At 44.8% G+C, this 14,081-nt stretch overlaps 1 protein-coding gene across 2 annotated transcripts in view; it reads right to left on the reverse strand.

Moving 5' to 3' along the window:
* Window positions 1-14,081, reverse strand: part of LOC144784432 (multidrug resistance-associated protein 1-like) — a 1,651,426-nt gene that overhangs the window by 1,073,814 nt on the left and 563,531 nt on the right. For both annotated transcript variants that reach the window (XM_078663183.1, XM_078663184.1), the window contains exon 12: window positions 6,213-6,416. In XM_078663183.1, the coding sequence (XP_078519309.1) occupies window positions 6,213-6,416 (204 nt within the window). The remainder of the gene's footprint in view (window positions 1-6,212; window positions 6,417-14,081) is intronic.

A 14,081-nucleotide genomic window follows, 5' to 3' on the forward strand; every position in this document is an offset into this window, starting at 1 on the left:
AGTCATAACTACGTACTGGAAAGAGATACTGGGCCACATTACAGATGTCATAGGCTACCCGCTCCCATCATCGTACCTCACAGTCAATTTGGGCATTAGGCCTCTGGCAAAAACGGCTAGGACTCATGAAGACTGGAAGCTTATCAGCTACTTGCCACTAGCAGCGCTGCAGCTTATAGCACTCATGTGGAAACAGACAGCCCCCTCCCTTAATAGCGCAATGGTTTGCCTGCATTTGGCATATTTTACCTATGGAATGGATATCACACAATTTGGCAAAAACTGAGAAAACGTTCCAACGCTTGTGGAGGCTTTTATTCAATACCTTACGCGCACAGAGTTTAACTGTGAACCTCGGGATGCACCAGCTTTTGGATTAAGATTACCACTCATACCCCATTTTGCTCGCAGGTAGATCGTATCATTTGAGTGCACTATTCTTTACTAGGATTACCAGGACGTACCCTTATCCTCATTTTCTTTGAATCCCTGCAGTGGTTTGTATCCATTCTCAACAGCACTCATTCGGATTTTGACTTGTGCCTTACTGTGTAGGAATTATCACCGGTGCAGGGGTAAGATCTTGACGCCATTTTCTTACCTGCATTCACCGACTTTTTTCACAATCAGTTCCACCTTTTTCTATGTAGTACTTATGACTCCCCCCCCCCCCCATTTCCTTTACATACTTATTTTTTAGACTGCACTGACCTTGGAATCAGCCATCAAGGTACTTGACAATCTTAGACTTACTTAGCGTGTTCCCCCGAGTTAGCCATTTCCCCCCTCCACATCTTCATTACTAATTGACATTTTAAGAATTCTCTTGTTTTTCATCATTGGGCAGTGACTTTGTGTTTTTGGATGCACTTGACCTAGGCTCCTTAACATTCTTGCTGATGTGTGGTCAGAATCACTTACTTATTATACTCATGTGGAGTCAGTATTGTATTTCATGAGAGCTTAGTAAGGGGTTCGCCCAACACCAAATGTTGTGGGTTTCTCAATATGATGGTTTCATGAGTGATGGGTGATGTCACTTTTGACATATGTGGGAACATGCGTTGTCCAGACATTGTCATTGAATTCACTCTCATTTTTTGTACCATTCCCAGCCCTGAAGAGTCGGAGACCACTGTTTCTCTGACAAAACACGTGTTGGCTGGCTGTTTTGTGCTATCACCAATTAAAGAAATCAAAACATCTACGTTGGATTTTGCTCCATTTGCTTTCGTTTTACATCTATATTGTTTACTTTAATACTGTATGTGTGCACAGGACTGTTTTATGACCACTGAAAAGACCTTTGCATTACAAAAATGGGCAAACTAGCCACCCTGCAGAAGGAGCTCTATTTGCAGCAGAAACAGTAAATAGGTTTATCATGTGGGTGGTGAGAGCATAGATATTACAACACCTTGATGAGCAACAGATAAGCAGCTGCTGGTTTGAGGGGATAGTGCCAAACTCCAGGAACTCTGACCTCCACCAGACCAGACTTCTGCTTGAGATCCTTCAGTCCACATCATTCAGACACATAGCTGATTAGGATGTTGCATAAGACTGTGTAGTGACTGGCTGCAGTAAAATCCAGTTTACACGCAAACCTAAGGTGAGGACACAAGCTCAGAAGGAAAACATTAAAAAAAATTAGATTATTTTCTGAAAAGGGCTACAAAACACCACAGACTGCTCCTATCCAATCAATTCATATTACTGTTGAGCCGACAAGGAGACCAATAATCACACATCCTTGACCTATGCAAATACTTCAGCTATTTGAATATTTTCTTACGTTTTGGTCAGAGACAAGTGACTAGACGTAAGAAACCGGTCTGTGGTTGCAACCACTTTAATTCAGATTCTACGACCACAAAACCTGTTTGGCCATGTACAAAATCAGTAAACTTTTACCATCTCCTAAGATCAAATTACGACTGGATACCAATTCTGTTTTTAGAAAGGGTGTGTTGCGGATGCCCCTTCCAAATACTGACTTGTCCCAAAAGTATTACTGGTTTGAGACTATGAAAAAGTTACCGACTTCAATTATGGGGTGGGAACTTATTCACTAAAGGGTCCCCTTTGAGCCTGTTCTGCTGTGAGAATTTGGCTGCTTAAAAATTGTTTTTTACTTGAAAGCAATTATAAGGATGATGGTCTGCTAACCATTGCAGGGCACTGTCCCTACAACTTTGTGGATAGGTGACAAGCAGCAAAAATCACATCCACCATTTTCATAGAGAGATCATTTCCACTCAGCTGGTTACGCTAAAATCTCATGCATTAAGGCGTAGGTTGCAGCGGTTGAGGTGCAGGACCCTGCCCTGTTGTTGGGAGTGCGGGTCCTCCCTAAGATATAGCCTGAGCGGAGGGTAGATGCTCAGACTCTGCAGGTCAGATTACCACACTCTGTGAGCTCATTCTGGGGCTAGCAAGATAAGCTAACCTAAGTTCCTCTGGACTGCCTTCAGAACTCAGATAAGAAGTAACAGCGGTGGAAACACATTAAGGAGACCAGGTTCCAGGGAACCTCAGAACACAGAAGCCTTGACAAGTAGCTTCATGACCATTTGCGAAAAGATCTACCCAAGGTACACCCCACTGGATAAAAATCTCAAACTACACCTGGGTGATTTCAACACTTGATCAGCTAGGTAACGTCTGCTTAGTGAGTCTGTCCTGGCAATCAGCAGGCGTGTGGAATTTTATATAATATATACTAGTCCAAGGGACTGGATGCTAAAGAAATCACCTTGTCCTGTTAATAAAACAAACACTTATTCCTTTTGGTGCAGTGAGGTGACAAATAATGGCAGCGTATCACGTCTCTGAAAATAACCTCAGTGATTAGGTCAGAGCTCACATTATGTCAGGGTGTGGATTCAAACGTATGTATCAGAACAGATGAGGCAGCCAGGGTCCTTCAGTAACAGATTAAGGATACCAGCTTAAGTTACAGCAGGCCGATCTACCTATCCCATTCAGAGTTCCTAGTGGCGACAGATTAATCAGCTCTGGGCAAGGGAGAATGCCTGGATGAGGTGGAGATCAGACGTTTTCAATAGAGCAGAGACACCACCTCAGTCTTCTAGAGAGGAGTGCCATCAGGCTGGCTGGCTGACACTCATCTCTAGGCTGGCTGTCAAGGCCCATCTGCCGTCCATCAGGGGCAGCCTTGTTCAAGCCCATCGTTTTGCGCCCACCATGCCACCCAAGTTTGGTCACAGCCAGATGCGAATCAGTCTGGACATCCAATGGGACTCAACTACTTAAAGGAATGACGAGGCGTGGGTCCTGTGCACACTGCCATTGTAACCAAGATATACCTGGCTGATGAGCCCTAATCAAGGCGATACCGTATGGGTTGCTTGTGCTCCAGTTTGGCGATAACCTGGACTGGCAGTTTGTCTGGACTTCTCACATCAAAGCAGGGTCAAAACTGATTTGCATGTGACTGGTTTCAAACTGAGGTGGCATGATGGGTGAAAAACCATGGGCTGGGATGCGGCCCTGAGCGATTGCCTGTAGCAGAGATTAATTCAAGCATTCCATCTATCACACTGTTGTTACGATTGTTAAAGAAATTCTCTAAAATGGACTGGCACACATTTCCTTGTATTGGTACCGATTTACTTCTTTTAGGAATGCAAGAGTTTACAAAAGTAGGCCTGGAAACTTTAAGACATTTCTTATTGCAGGACCAAATCTATACTTTCAAGTGAAAAGCGATTGCAAATGCAGTTTCCCTACACTTTTTTTTCCAACCCTTGTTAGGAGTAACTTTCCAACACTTTCCAGTGCAGGAAGACTCTGGAAAGGAGTAATGTAAATGTAATTTATGAAGCCCAAACTCATGCTCGCGGGTGTCTTGGCGCTAAAGAAATCCAACTAGGGCAGCGGCAATGTGAGCAAATGGGCAAGCAGGTGCGAAAGTCTCTTCTAATCCTGTGTGAAGAGCCAGGTTTTTAAGGCGTTTCTGAAGGTGAGTAAGGAGGGGGTAGTTTTTAGAGTCCACGGCAGACTGTTCCAAAGCATCGCAGTGGTCCTGAAAAAACTCACCCCCCCAGGTGGCCTTCCTAAATGGGCGGGCCATCAGGTTCCTAGCAGAGCATGAGCGAAGCGTCCTTGCTAGTACTTACCATTTGAGTTTCTTCTTAAAATGGTCTGGCCGAAGTCAATGCCAAGATTTAAATGCCAAACAGGGCCTTGACTTTACAGCGTTGCCTAACTGACAACAAGTGAAATTTCCTGATGGCACCTCTGGCCGATTCATATTTGGGAATTTAAAAAAGTAAATTAGCAGCAGCAGTTTGCAGAGTCGACAGTTATTAGGGTCCAGGGTGTTCAAATAGTTTTTTTTTAATAGGAGGATCAAGGCAAGTTTCCAATGGGAGGGAAAAATACCTCCTGCAAACATGTTATTTGGGATTTGTCCCAGGTATTGTGCCACTTGAGCAGGGATCATTGCATTATACTAAGGGGGCAGGGATCTTGTGGGGCACCGGATTTAATTAGTGGAATTAACTCTGAGTTGTTCCACTAAGGGGGCCTTAAAGGTGAAGAAGCTGATTTTACCCAGCAGGTCAATTGGAGCATGCCCATCCTGATGATTGGCTGCTTTCTTCGCGTTGAATTTATTGAAAATATTAATCATTTTTTCTTGAAAGAAGATTGCCAGTGTGTCACAAAAGTCTTAATTTAGGACTGTATGACTTGGGCTCGCTGGTGATACCAATTTTTTTTATTACTGAGAAAAGGGTTTTGTTTGCATCACAGGCTGCTTTTATATGCTCCGAGTAGTATGCGGCCTTTGCTGCTAAGAAAACCTTTTTATGCTTGGCTAGTTTAGCTTTGTAGATATTTTTCCCCTCCACCTCATAATTTTGACTCCATTTTTGTTCTGATCTACGACAATCCTGCCTTGATATCCTGAGGATTACATTGTACCAGTGCTGGGATACTTTCTTAATAGTGGTTTTTTGGATGATTGGTGCTACTATATCCAATGCAGAGTTTAGCCAAAGTGTGAAATTCTCAACACTTTGCTCCAGGTTATCCCCTAGTTGGCATGGACCGAGCGGTGGTAATAGTGTCTCCCAATTCAGCTGGCTGTATTTTATTCAAGGATCTGCTCAAAGATTGCTTGATGGAGTTACTATGCATGATGGATTTCTCGATCTTTATCAGCCACTTAACCACCCAATGGTCTGAACAGGTCAGAGGGAGAGATGGAAGTAGGGAGAGGACAGCATAGTTGGAGAAAATGTCATCTAACATGTGTCCAGCCCTGTGCGTTGGACCTTTAGTGATTAGAGATAGTCCAAGCGCGTCCTTTGCATCAATCAGTTTTTGGGAGCCTGGGTTGGAGAATTAAACATCTTTGTGGGTGTGCAAAGGATAACCCTGGAACTACCACATCCTGACTACTTCCAGCCATTGAATGTATATTTGTGGAAAGGCAGCAAAATAACAGACTTGGTTGAATCCAAACCTCAATATAATGTGAACCCAAACCTAATCAAAGTCATCAGGGATCTGGTATAATGAGAACACTGCCATCGTTTGCCACCTCACGGCACCAAAAGGATCACAATTTTTTTTTTTAAGATAATTTGATTTGCGAAGCTTGGCCTCTCAATAGCAGGCAATGGGCCACTCCCATCGTTGACTTACAATGAGCTTACAGTACTTGATTAAATTTCATCAATAAAAAGATATTTTTATCAAGTGACACTGAAAAGACAATTCCAGCTAATCAAATATGAAAACAGAGATAACCTAAGAATTCCATGGAGGTTTCAGTCAGGTGACCTGCAGTGATTCCATTGACGCCAAACGTTTGTAGAAATTGTGTTCTGCAGTCTTCCAAATACAAATTTATTTTCAAGGTTTAAGAAGGTATTTAAAGTAAAAGCAGGAGAATAAACTTAGTAAACTGATTAAAACTGAACGAAGTTGAGAAAGGTCAAACAGAATACCTGCTTAAACTGCAACTAAAGGGGACTAGTTTATTAGACTGGAATAGTAAGTCTACATTGATGTAAGTTGCGGTCATTATCATTTTATTGTTTTTAATATATGAAGAATGGTTGCAGTGATCTCTGCCGAAATGGTAATTGAAATAAAGAAATCCAGCCGATGAACACTTAAAAATTAAGGTCAGTGCACAAAACAGGAAGTGTTAAATAATTTAGCATGAAGTGACTCACCAGAAATGGAGCACACACCCAAGTAAACGTTCCCACTGCTGAAAGATAAGCAGATTTTTTAAGCACTTTCAGTTCCTCTTGTCTTATTCCAAGCACTTTCTCTTTGAATGCAATTTCCCAAGCATACAGCTTTAGCACTTTGATTCCATTGAGAATCTCATTCATCAACTTAATTCTGTCATCTTTGTTCTTCATTTGAGAGACCTAAAAGAAATCCAATATTGTCACTGTTCCTTTTTACCTGTCTGCAGCACTTGTGCCAACATGTCCAACATCGCATTCAAATATTTACAGAAGAAGAATTAGGGATGATCTACTGGGGACGTACACGGCAACTAATCTAGCATACAATTTAATCAATTAACAAGCCCTGGCAAAGCCAATAGGCCTATCCTTTGGGGACGAATGACTGTCAAATGTTTTTAGCCACGCTGAACCACTTCTGAGGCATCCCTGATCCTGTGCAGTACAGCTAAAGTAAAAAAAAAAAAAAGCCTTTGAAGCGGCAACCTGCACCATTTAAGGTACACACACACTGCGCATATGAGCACCTACAAAATGAAGAGGGCCCTTTCTTGTGTTTTTAATTCGTAATCTGAGTTGGATCTGTACCTAAAAATATTTTAAAAAGTGCAAACCCATTTTTAGATTTTTTCCTTTTTATGTGAGCTGGGTGGCGGAAGGGGTAGGGAATCAAAGGAGGTGCTAGAAGTAGCGCAGAGGAACATGGTAATAACTTGGCAGGAGGGTGATTAGGACAAATGCACAAGCAACACGGGGTGGGTGGGTATGACCCTGCAAGCAACGTGGGGTGGGCGGGAGGTATGAAGGGAGCAATACGGGTTGGATAGGGATGCAACAAGCAGGGCAGGAGGAGACAATGGGGAGAAGCATACAGGCGAGCACAAGGGAGGGCAGGTGAAAGGACAACACTGGCAGAGAGAAGTATAGGAGGAAGGCAGCTCAAAAACTCACAATCCTATAGAGTGCTCAACAAAAAAAGTAGTGCTTGAAAAACAAGCAATGGAAGCAGAGATACAAGCCAATCAAATCGATGTTAAATAGGCAATAGTCAATGGGAGGGACAAACACAAGATTCACAAGTTGGGGCACCAATAAGAAGCACCAATAAGAAGCAGCAAAATGAGGGACAAGGGAAGTCAACCAATGGTATGCAATGGGCAGGCCTCAAGCACCTCTAAGTCACTCGTAAGCCACAATATGCCTCGCAACAGGCACAACATGCACTTTAGCCTCGACCTAAAAAGGAAAGTCACAAAGTTGCAATACACAGCAAACAAATGCAAATTTGATTAGGTCGACTTCATAGACTACTGGAGTCGGAGGACTTATGAAAATGCATACCTTTTGTTTTGCAGATACTACTCGCGTACATTAGCAAGCCCACTTTAGAAGGTACATTAGCATACATTTTCCGTTATAATCACATTTTTATGAAATACCTAGATGGTTGCATTTGACAATATATAGGTTAAAAAGTCACTTTTAAAAATTTGCTCCTAAATGGCCTACTTATTCCAGTTCAGTTTGTCAATACATTGTAGGAAGCATGCAGGGTAGCAAGTACTAGGTTCAGTTGCTTTCATCCAGTTTCTCAATGCAAGCGAAGTGGAATTTTGAATGCATCTCAGCGCGTATAAAAAGACTAAGGGAAAGAGAGATCAAGGGTCTCATGGATCAAAGGAATCGTCCTAATTTTTAATGGGAAAATATATTATGACCCATCAGACCAAGACTACAAAACTTGTCAAGTGGGATTATGCACTAACAGTTGCACTAACACAATGGGTAATTAGGATATAGTGAGTTTATACAATAGCCAAAATACACCAAGGGATACGCACATTGGACACGCAGACAACATACAATTAGGCATTCTCCACTATGAACAGAATTAGGCTGTAGGGCCAATCTCATGTTTTGCTAACACCTTTCTTTAAATAAACTTTATGTGATCTTGCTTAATAGTGCCAACAGAGGTTTCATAATTTTTTTATTGTGTGCATCAATGAAGGTTCTCTGTACACTGCAGGTAAAACTACACGAGCCGAAGACACATTACTTAGTAAGTGCGAATATATTTTCAATTAATAAATACTGCTAGATTTAATTGTGTTTAGTGAGCATAAAAAGGGACCTTATGTCAAAGGTCCAGAGACCTGGTGGGTATGCTTATGGTTACTGCTTACTAAGTCAGTGTGTACCATAATTTGTGTGTGAGAAAGAAAAATTTCTTTCTAGAGTCCCCTCACTCACCGGGGTTGCCCCACGGTGACATGCTTCATCATTGGGGCCATCCCAGTTCTCTACGAAAAGGGGCGTGCTGCGACAAGGCGACTACGCTGGAGCACTAGTTTTGTGAGATGACTATGTGTGGTGCAAGTGTGATGATGGTGGAGTGGGTGTGAGATTAAAAATACCGTGCTAGTGGGCCTCAACAATTTATTTCGCTCCTAGTGTGGTATAAAAATTAAAAAGGGGTAACACTGTGTACTAACTTTTACTGAGCTAGATCAGTGTTCAGGTCAACATGTTTCAAGCTCCCCTAAGCTTTTCTTCAGGACCATACAGGGTCCAGCCCTGTATTGCCACTCCTATTTTCTAATGAAAAAAGTGTTGCTAAAGAAATATATACATATATGTGTGACAATCTACGCTGTTATTAATAAACATGCGTGCTGTACATACGTTCTGTATTTCACTGCGTTTTATAAAAGAGTGTATGGTTACACCCCATGGTCTTAGGCGAGGGCAGGAACGCCTCGTGGAAACGTTGTTCCTATTGGCAGACCCGCTCGGTACTACCTGGTTGCTTCCTCACCCGACCGCATACTCACAGTATGCGGTCGGGTGAGGAAGCAACCAGGTACGTATGTACAGCACGCATGTTTATTAATAACAGCGTAGATTGTCACACATATATGTATATATTTCTTTAGCAACACTTTTTTCATTAGAAAATAGGAGTGGCAATACAGGGCTGGACCCTGTATGGTCCTGAAGAAAAGCTTAGGGGAGCTTGAAACATGTTGACCTGAACACTGATCTAGCTCAGTAAAAGTTAGTACACAGTGTTACCCCTTTTTAATTTTTATACCACACTAGGAGCGAAATAAATTGTTGAGGCCCACTAGCACGGTATTTTTAATCTCACACCCACTCCACCATCATCACACTTGCACCACACATAGTCATCTCACAAAACTAGTGCTCCAGCGTAGTCGCCTTGTCGCAGCACGCCCCTTTTCGTAGAGAACTGGGATGGCCCCAATGATGAAGCATGTCACCGTGGGGCAACCCCGGTGAGTGAGGGGACTCTAGAAAGAAATTTTTCTTTCTCACACACAAATTATGGTACACACTGACTTAGTAAGCAGTAACCATAAGCATACCCACCAGGTCTCTGGACCTTTGACATAAGGTCCCTGTATTTCGTACATAGACTGGAGGCCGACCTGGTTTGGTTTAACCTCCTTCTCCCCCTTCTTTGTTGATGTTTAGTGAGCATAATCAGGCTTCAATTAAAATTACTAGGCTAAAATCAGCTTGGAATGACACCAAATTTACAGTTACAGATAGAATTGTGTTTCAAAACTACATGAATAAGTTTCATACAAGCATGCGTCTTCTATGCTTTTCTATTTCACAAAATAAGCATGAGAATCTATGTTATGCTGCTGTTTATTTGTAGAGCTGAAACGAGAATTTTTCTTAGCAGTACCCTTGCGCGTGGTCGACTCCACGTCCGTCGACTTGGTAGGGATGACGCTGCGGTGTCTATTTAGATGCCGCCCCTGCGCGCTAATGGCAGTTCTGACAACTTTCCACACCAGATGCGCAGAGCCATGCAAGAGACTGACCACTGGTGCGCTAAACTAGGGCCCTGCGAGCGAGTCCCTGTCCATAGAAGTCAGTTGGCAGAGGGTGGAGGATGAGTGGGGCGATAAGGAATCTATAACTAACATATGTCTCTTACAGATACATGGTTACCGAAGGTAAGTAACTTGTTCATCTGAAAGAGACTGTTAGTTATAGATTCCTTACCTTAAAATAGATACCTCAACAATACTAACCCCCAGAGGAGGATCTGCAAACTAAGTTCACATCAGAAAGTCCTGGAGAACAGAATGGGTAAAATGGGTCTGGTGAACGTGTGCAAAGATACCCACGAGTCCACCTGACAGATGTAAAGGAGTGGACCTCCGCGAGCAAGAGCAGTGGTGGACGGAGCCCCACTAAAGGTTCCTTCTTCGCCAAAGTGTAGCATATTTTAATTAAAAAAACAACCCATCTAGAAATTGTCTTCTTTTTAACGGCCTGACCTTTCTTGGCACCCACATAGCCAACAAAGAGTTGATCGCCCACCCGGAAATCTTTTGTGAGGTCAAGGTAGAAAGACAGCACACGTTTGGGGTCCAGACAGTGGAGTCTCTCCTCCTCCTTGGAAGGTTGGGGAGAGGGGTTGGTTTAACGGCTAAGGCGCTCGACCTCGGAAACTTGGTTCGAGTCTCGGTAACGACGCCAAAAACCCCCTGTGATTCTGAGCAAATCACTTAATCTCCCCGTGCCTAAAATGAAAGTGTGTCCTCATGTAATGTAACTGGTGCTATGTAAAGCGCTCTGATAACTGATTCGGTTTGGTTCTAGTTCGCGCTATATAAAACTCTGCAAAAAAAAAAAAAAGGTTGCAGAGGTGGGAAAAAGGTGGCAAAGTAAGGGTTTATCAAATGTGAAATGGTGTAACCACTTTGGGAAGGAACGAGGGCCGTGTCCTATGCACCATTTTGTCCGGATGCACAGAGAAGAAAAGAGGCTTAGAAGAAAGAGTTTGTAGCTCACTCACTCTTCGAGCAGAGGTGATGGCAACAAGGAAAGAAATCTCCAGAGTGAGGAGCCTGAGAGGACAATTGTGAAGAGGCTCAAAGGGAGCACACATAAGATAGGTTAAGACCTGGTTTAAGTCCCACTGGGGCATTACGAAGGGAGAAGGTGGAAAGAGATGAGTAATGCCCTTGAAGACTAAGTACAATAGGGGACTTGAACAAAGGTGGCTGTTCCGGTAGCCGAAGGAAAGCAGAGATGCCTGCAAGATAGCCTTTAAGTGTGCCCAGGACAGAGCCCTGCTGGCCAAAGAAAGTATATACAACAGGACCTCTGATAGAGGGGTAGAAAGGGGATCCACAACTCCACATCCTTTGCTGTGCACAATGCCACAAACTTGTTCCAACGACAGGCATTTACCGTCTCAGTGGAGGGATGCCTGGCTGCCAAGATGATGTTACAGACTTCGGGAGGAAGGTCAAAAGCTGTCAACTGTCGCCACTCAATCTACACGCAAGGAGGTGGAGGTTGGACAGGTTTGGGTGAAGAACCCTCCCCTGCTGCTGCGACAGAAGATCCTTCCGAAGAGGCAGTCCGAGTGGAGGAACAATGGCCTTGCTCTGGGTACCAGACTTTGTGCCCAGTACTGAGCCACAAGAAGGACTTGGGCCTGGTCACACTTGATCTTCTTCAGCCGTCTGGGCAGAAGTGGTACAGGTGAAAAAGCATGCAGAAGGCCACAGTTCCACTCACTACAAAAAGCATCACCGAGCGAGTGCCGCCTTGGAAATGCGCAGAATTACTGACATTGCACGTTAGCTTCGGTGGCAAACAGATCTAACTAAGGCTCTTCCCATCACTGAAAGAGACCTTGCACCACCCCTGAGAGAAGATTGGTTTCGTGATCAACCAGGCACAGGCGGCTAAATTAGTCCGTCCTGGCGTTCAAGGAACCTAATAGGTGTTGAACCACTAGGGTCATGCCCAGATGTTCCAGCCATGTACAGAGATGAGGAGCCTCTTGACATAGGGTACACAACCCCACCCTGCCCCGTTGTTACATTACCACATGGCGGTGATGTTGTCTGTGAACACCTGCACCACTTTCCCTTTGAGAGAGGGAAGGAATGCCTTCAGTGCCAGGCAAATTGCCTGGAGCTCCAGCAGGTTGAAATGGAGCACGGACTCCGGAAACCAGATGCCTCTGATCTCTACCTCTCACAGATGGCCGCCCGATCCCAGGAGTGACGCATCTGTCACAACTGTGAGGTCCAGTTGGGGAAGGGAGAAGGATCTGCCTCTGACCCAAGTTTGATTCATTAACAACCACTGCAGTTGTTGCGCAATCCCCTCTGAGATCTGGAAGTAGTCGGAAAGATTGCCCTGATACTGCGCCCACTGGAACTTAAGGTGCCACTGCAGAGCCCGCATCTGCCATCTGGCATGATCCACCAGCAGGATGGAGGCCATGAGGCCCAGCAGTCTCAGGATCATTCTCACCAAAATCCGGGATAGAGGCTGAAACATCGGTGTCATAGCCCGAATATCCCAGGCTCGCTGCTCGGGAGGATAGGCTCGAAACTGCACTGTTTTCAGAACCGGGCAGATGAAAAGGAGAGTCTAAGAGGGAGTCAGGTGTGTCGTCGGTGCGGTGATAGTGAACCCCACCGAATGCAGGAGGTCTGACGTAGCCTGGAGGCGGAAGACGACAGCCTGGGGCGAGTCCAACTTCAGCAGCCAGTCAACAAGATAGGGGAAGGATGGAGCCCCTAATCTGGGCAGATGAGCTACGACCACCGCCAATTTAGTGAACACCCGAGGGGCGCTGGTAAGGCCAAAGGGGAGCACTGTGAACTGAAAATGATCGTGGTCTACCGTGAACTGCAGGTAGTGTCTGTGGGCTGGCAGGACAGGGATGTGAAAATAGTTGTCCTGCAACTCCAGCGCCCCCATCCAGTCTCCAGGGTCGATGACAGACAGGACCCGAGCCAGGGTTAGCATTTTGAACTTCTCCTACCGGAGGAAGCGGTTGAGGGCCTTGAGGTCTAGAATAGGATGCAGGCCTTTGTCCTTCTTGGTCACCAGAAAGCAGCGGGGCTAGCAACCATGACCCACTTCTGGCGTAGGAATTTTATTTTATTTATTTATTTGATTGGTTTTGTAGAGCGCGACAGCTACCCGCAAGGGTTTCCCGTGCTAAAGGCAACAGCAACAAGGCACTAACAGCTCAGGAGATTATTGGTTAAAGAGCCAGGTTTTGACGGCTCTGCGGAAACGACAATGACAGTTCTCGGCACGAATGTGGAGGGGAAGAGAGTTCCAGAGTCTGGGCCCCAAGATTGAGAATGAGCTGCCACCCATTCTAAATAGTCTGTGCTTGGGTACACAAAATAAGTTTTGTGAAGATGATCGGAGTGAGCGAGAGGGGGTATATGTTTTAACAAGGCACTGCAGATAGAACGGGGCCACCCCAGCCTTGATCTTATGCATGAAGCTCAAAGCCTTGAACTTCACGCGACTCTCAATTCTGAGCCAATGAAGCTCACGAAGGCGTTCTGTAATGTGGTCAGTTTTTCGGCAGCCACAAGTAGGCGTGCGGCAGCGTTTTGGACCAATTTAAGACGTCGTGTGACTGCCTTCGCAGCCCCCAGGTAGAGTATGTTACCATAGTCCAACCTGGAGGTCAACAATGCGTTCACTACAGACCTCTGGGTGTCGAATGACAGCATCCAAAGGATCTTTCTAAGCCAGCGCAGGATGGTGAAACAGCTGGCTGCCACTTTGTTGGCCTGACCTTTCATAGTTAGGCCATTATCAAGGATCACACCCAGGTTGCGCACATGCTCTGAAGGGGATGGGAATGGGCCCATCTCAGCTGGCCAATGCCTAGAACTCCAAAGATCAAGCTGATTCCCAAGGACCAGGACCTCGGTCTTTCCACCATTTAGCTTGAGTAAGTTGAGATTCATCAAATTGGATATCTCACTCAGACCAACCTGCAGGGGGGAGGTCGAGGCCAGGTCAGAT

The sequence above is a fragment of the Lissotriton helveticus genome, chromosome 10 (genome assembly GCF_964261635.1).
Source record: "Lissotriton helveticus chromosome 10, aLisHel1.1, whole genome shotgun sequence".
In the NCBI taxonomy this organism is placed as follows: Eukaryota; Metazoa; Chordata; class Amphibia; order Caudata; family Salamandridae; genus Lissotriton; species Lissotriton helveticus.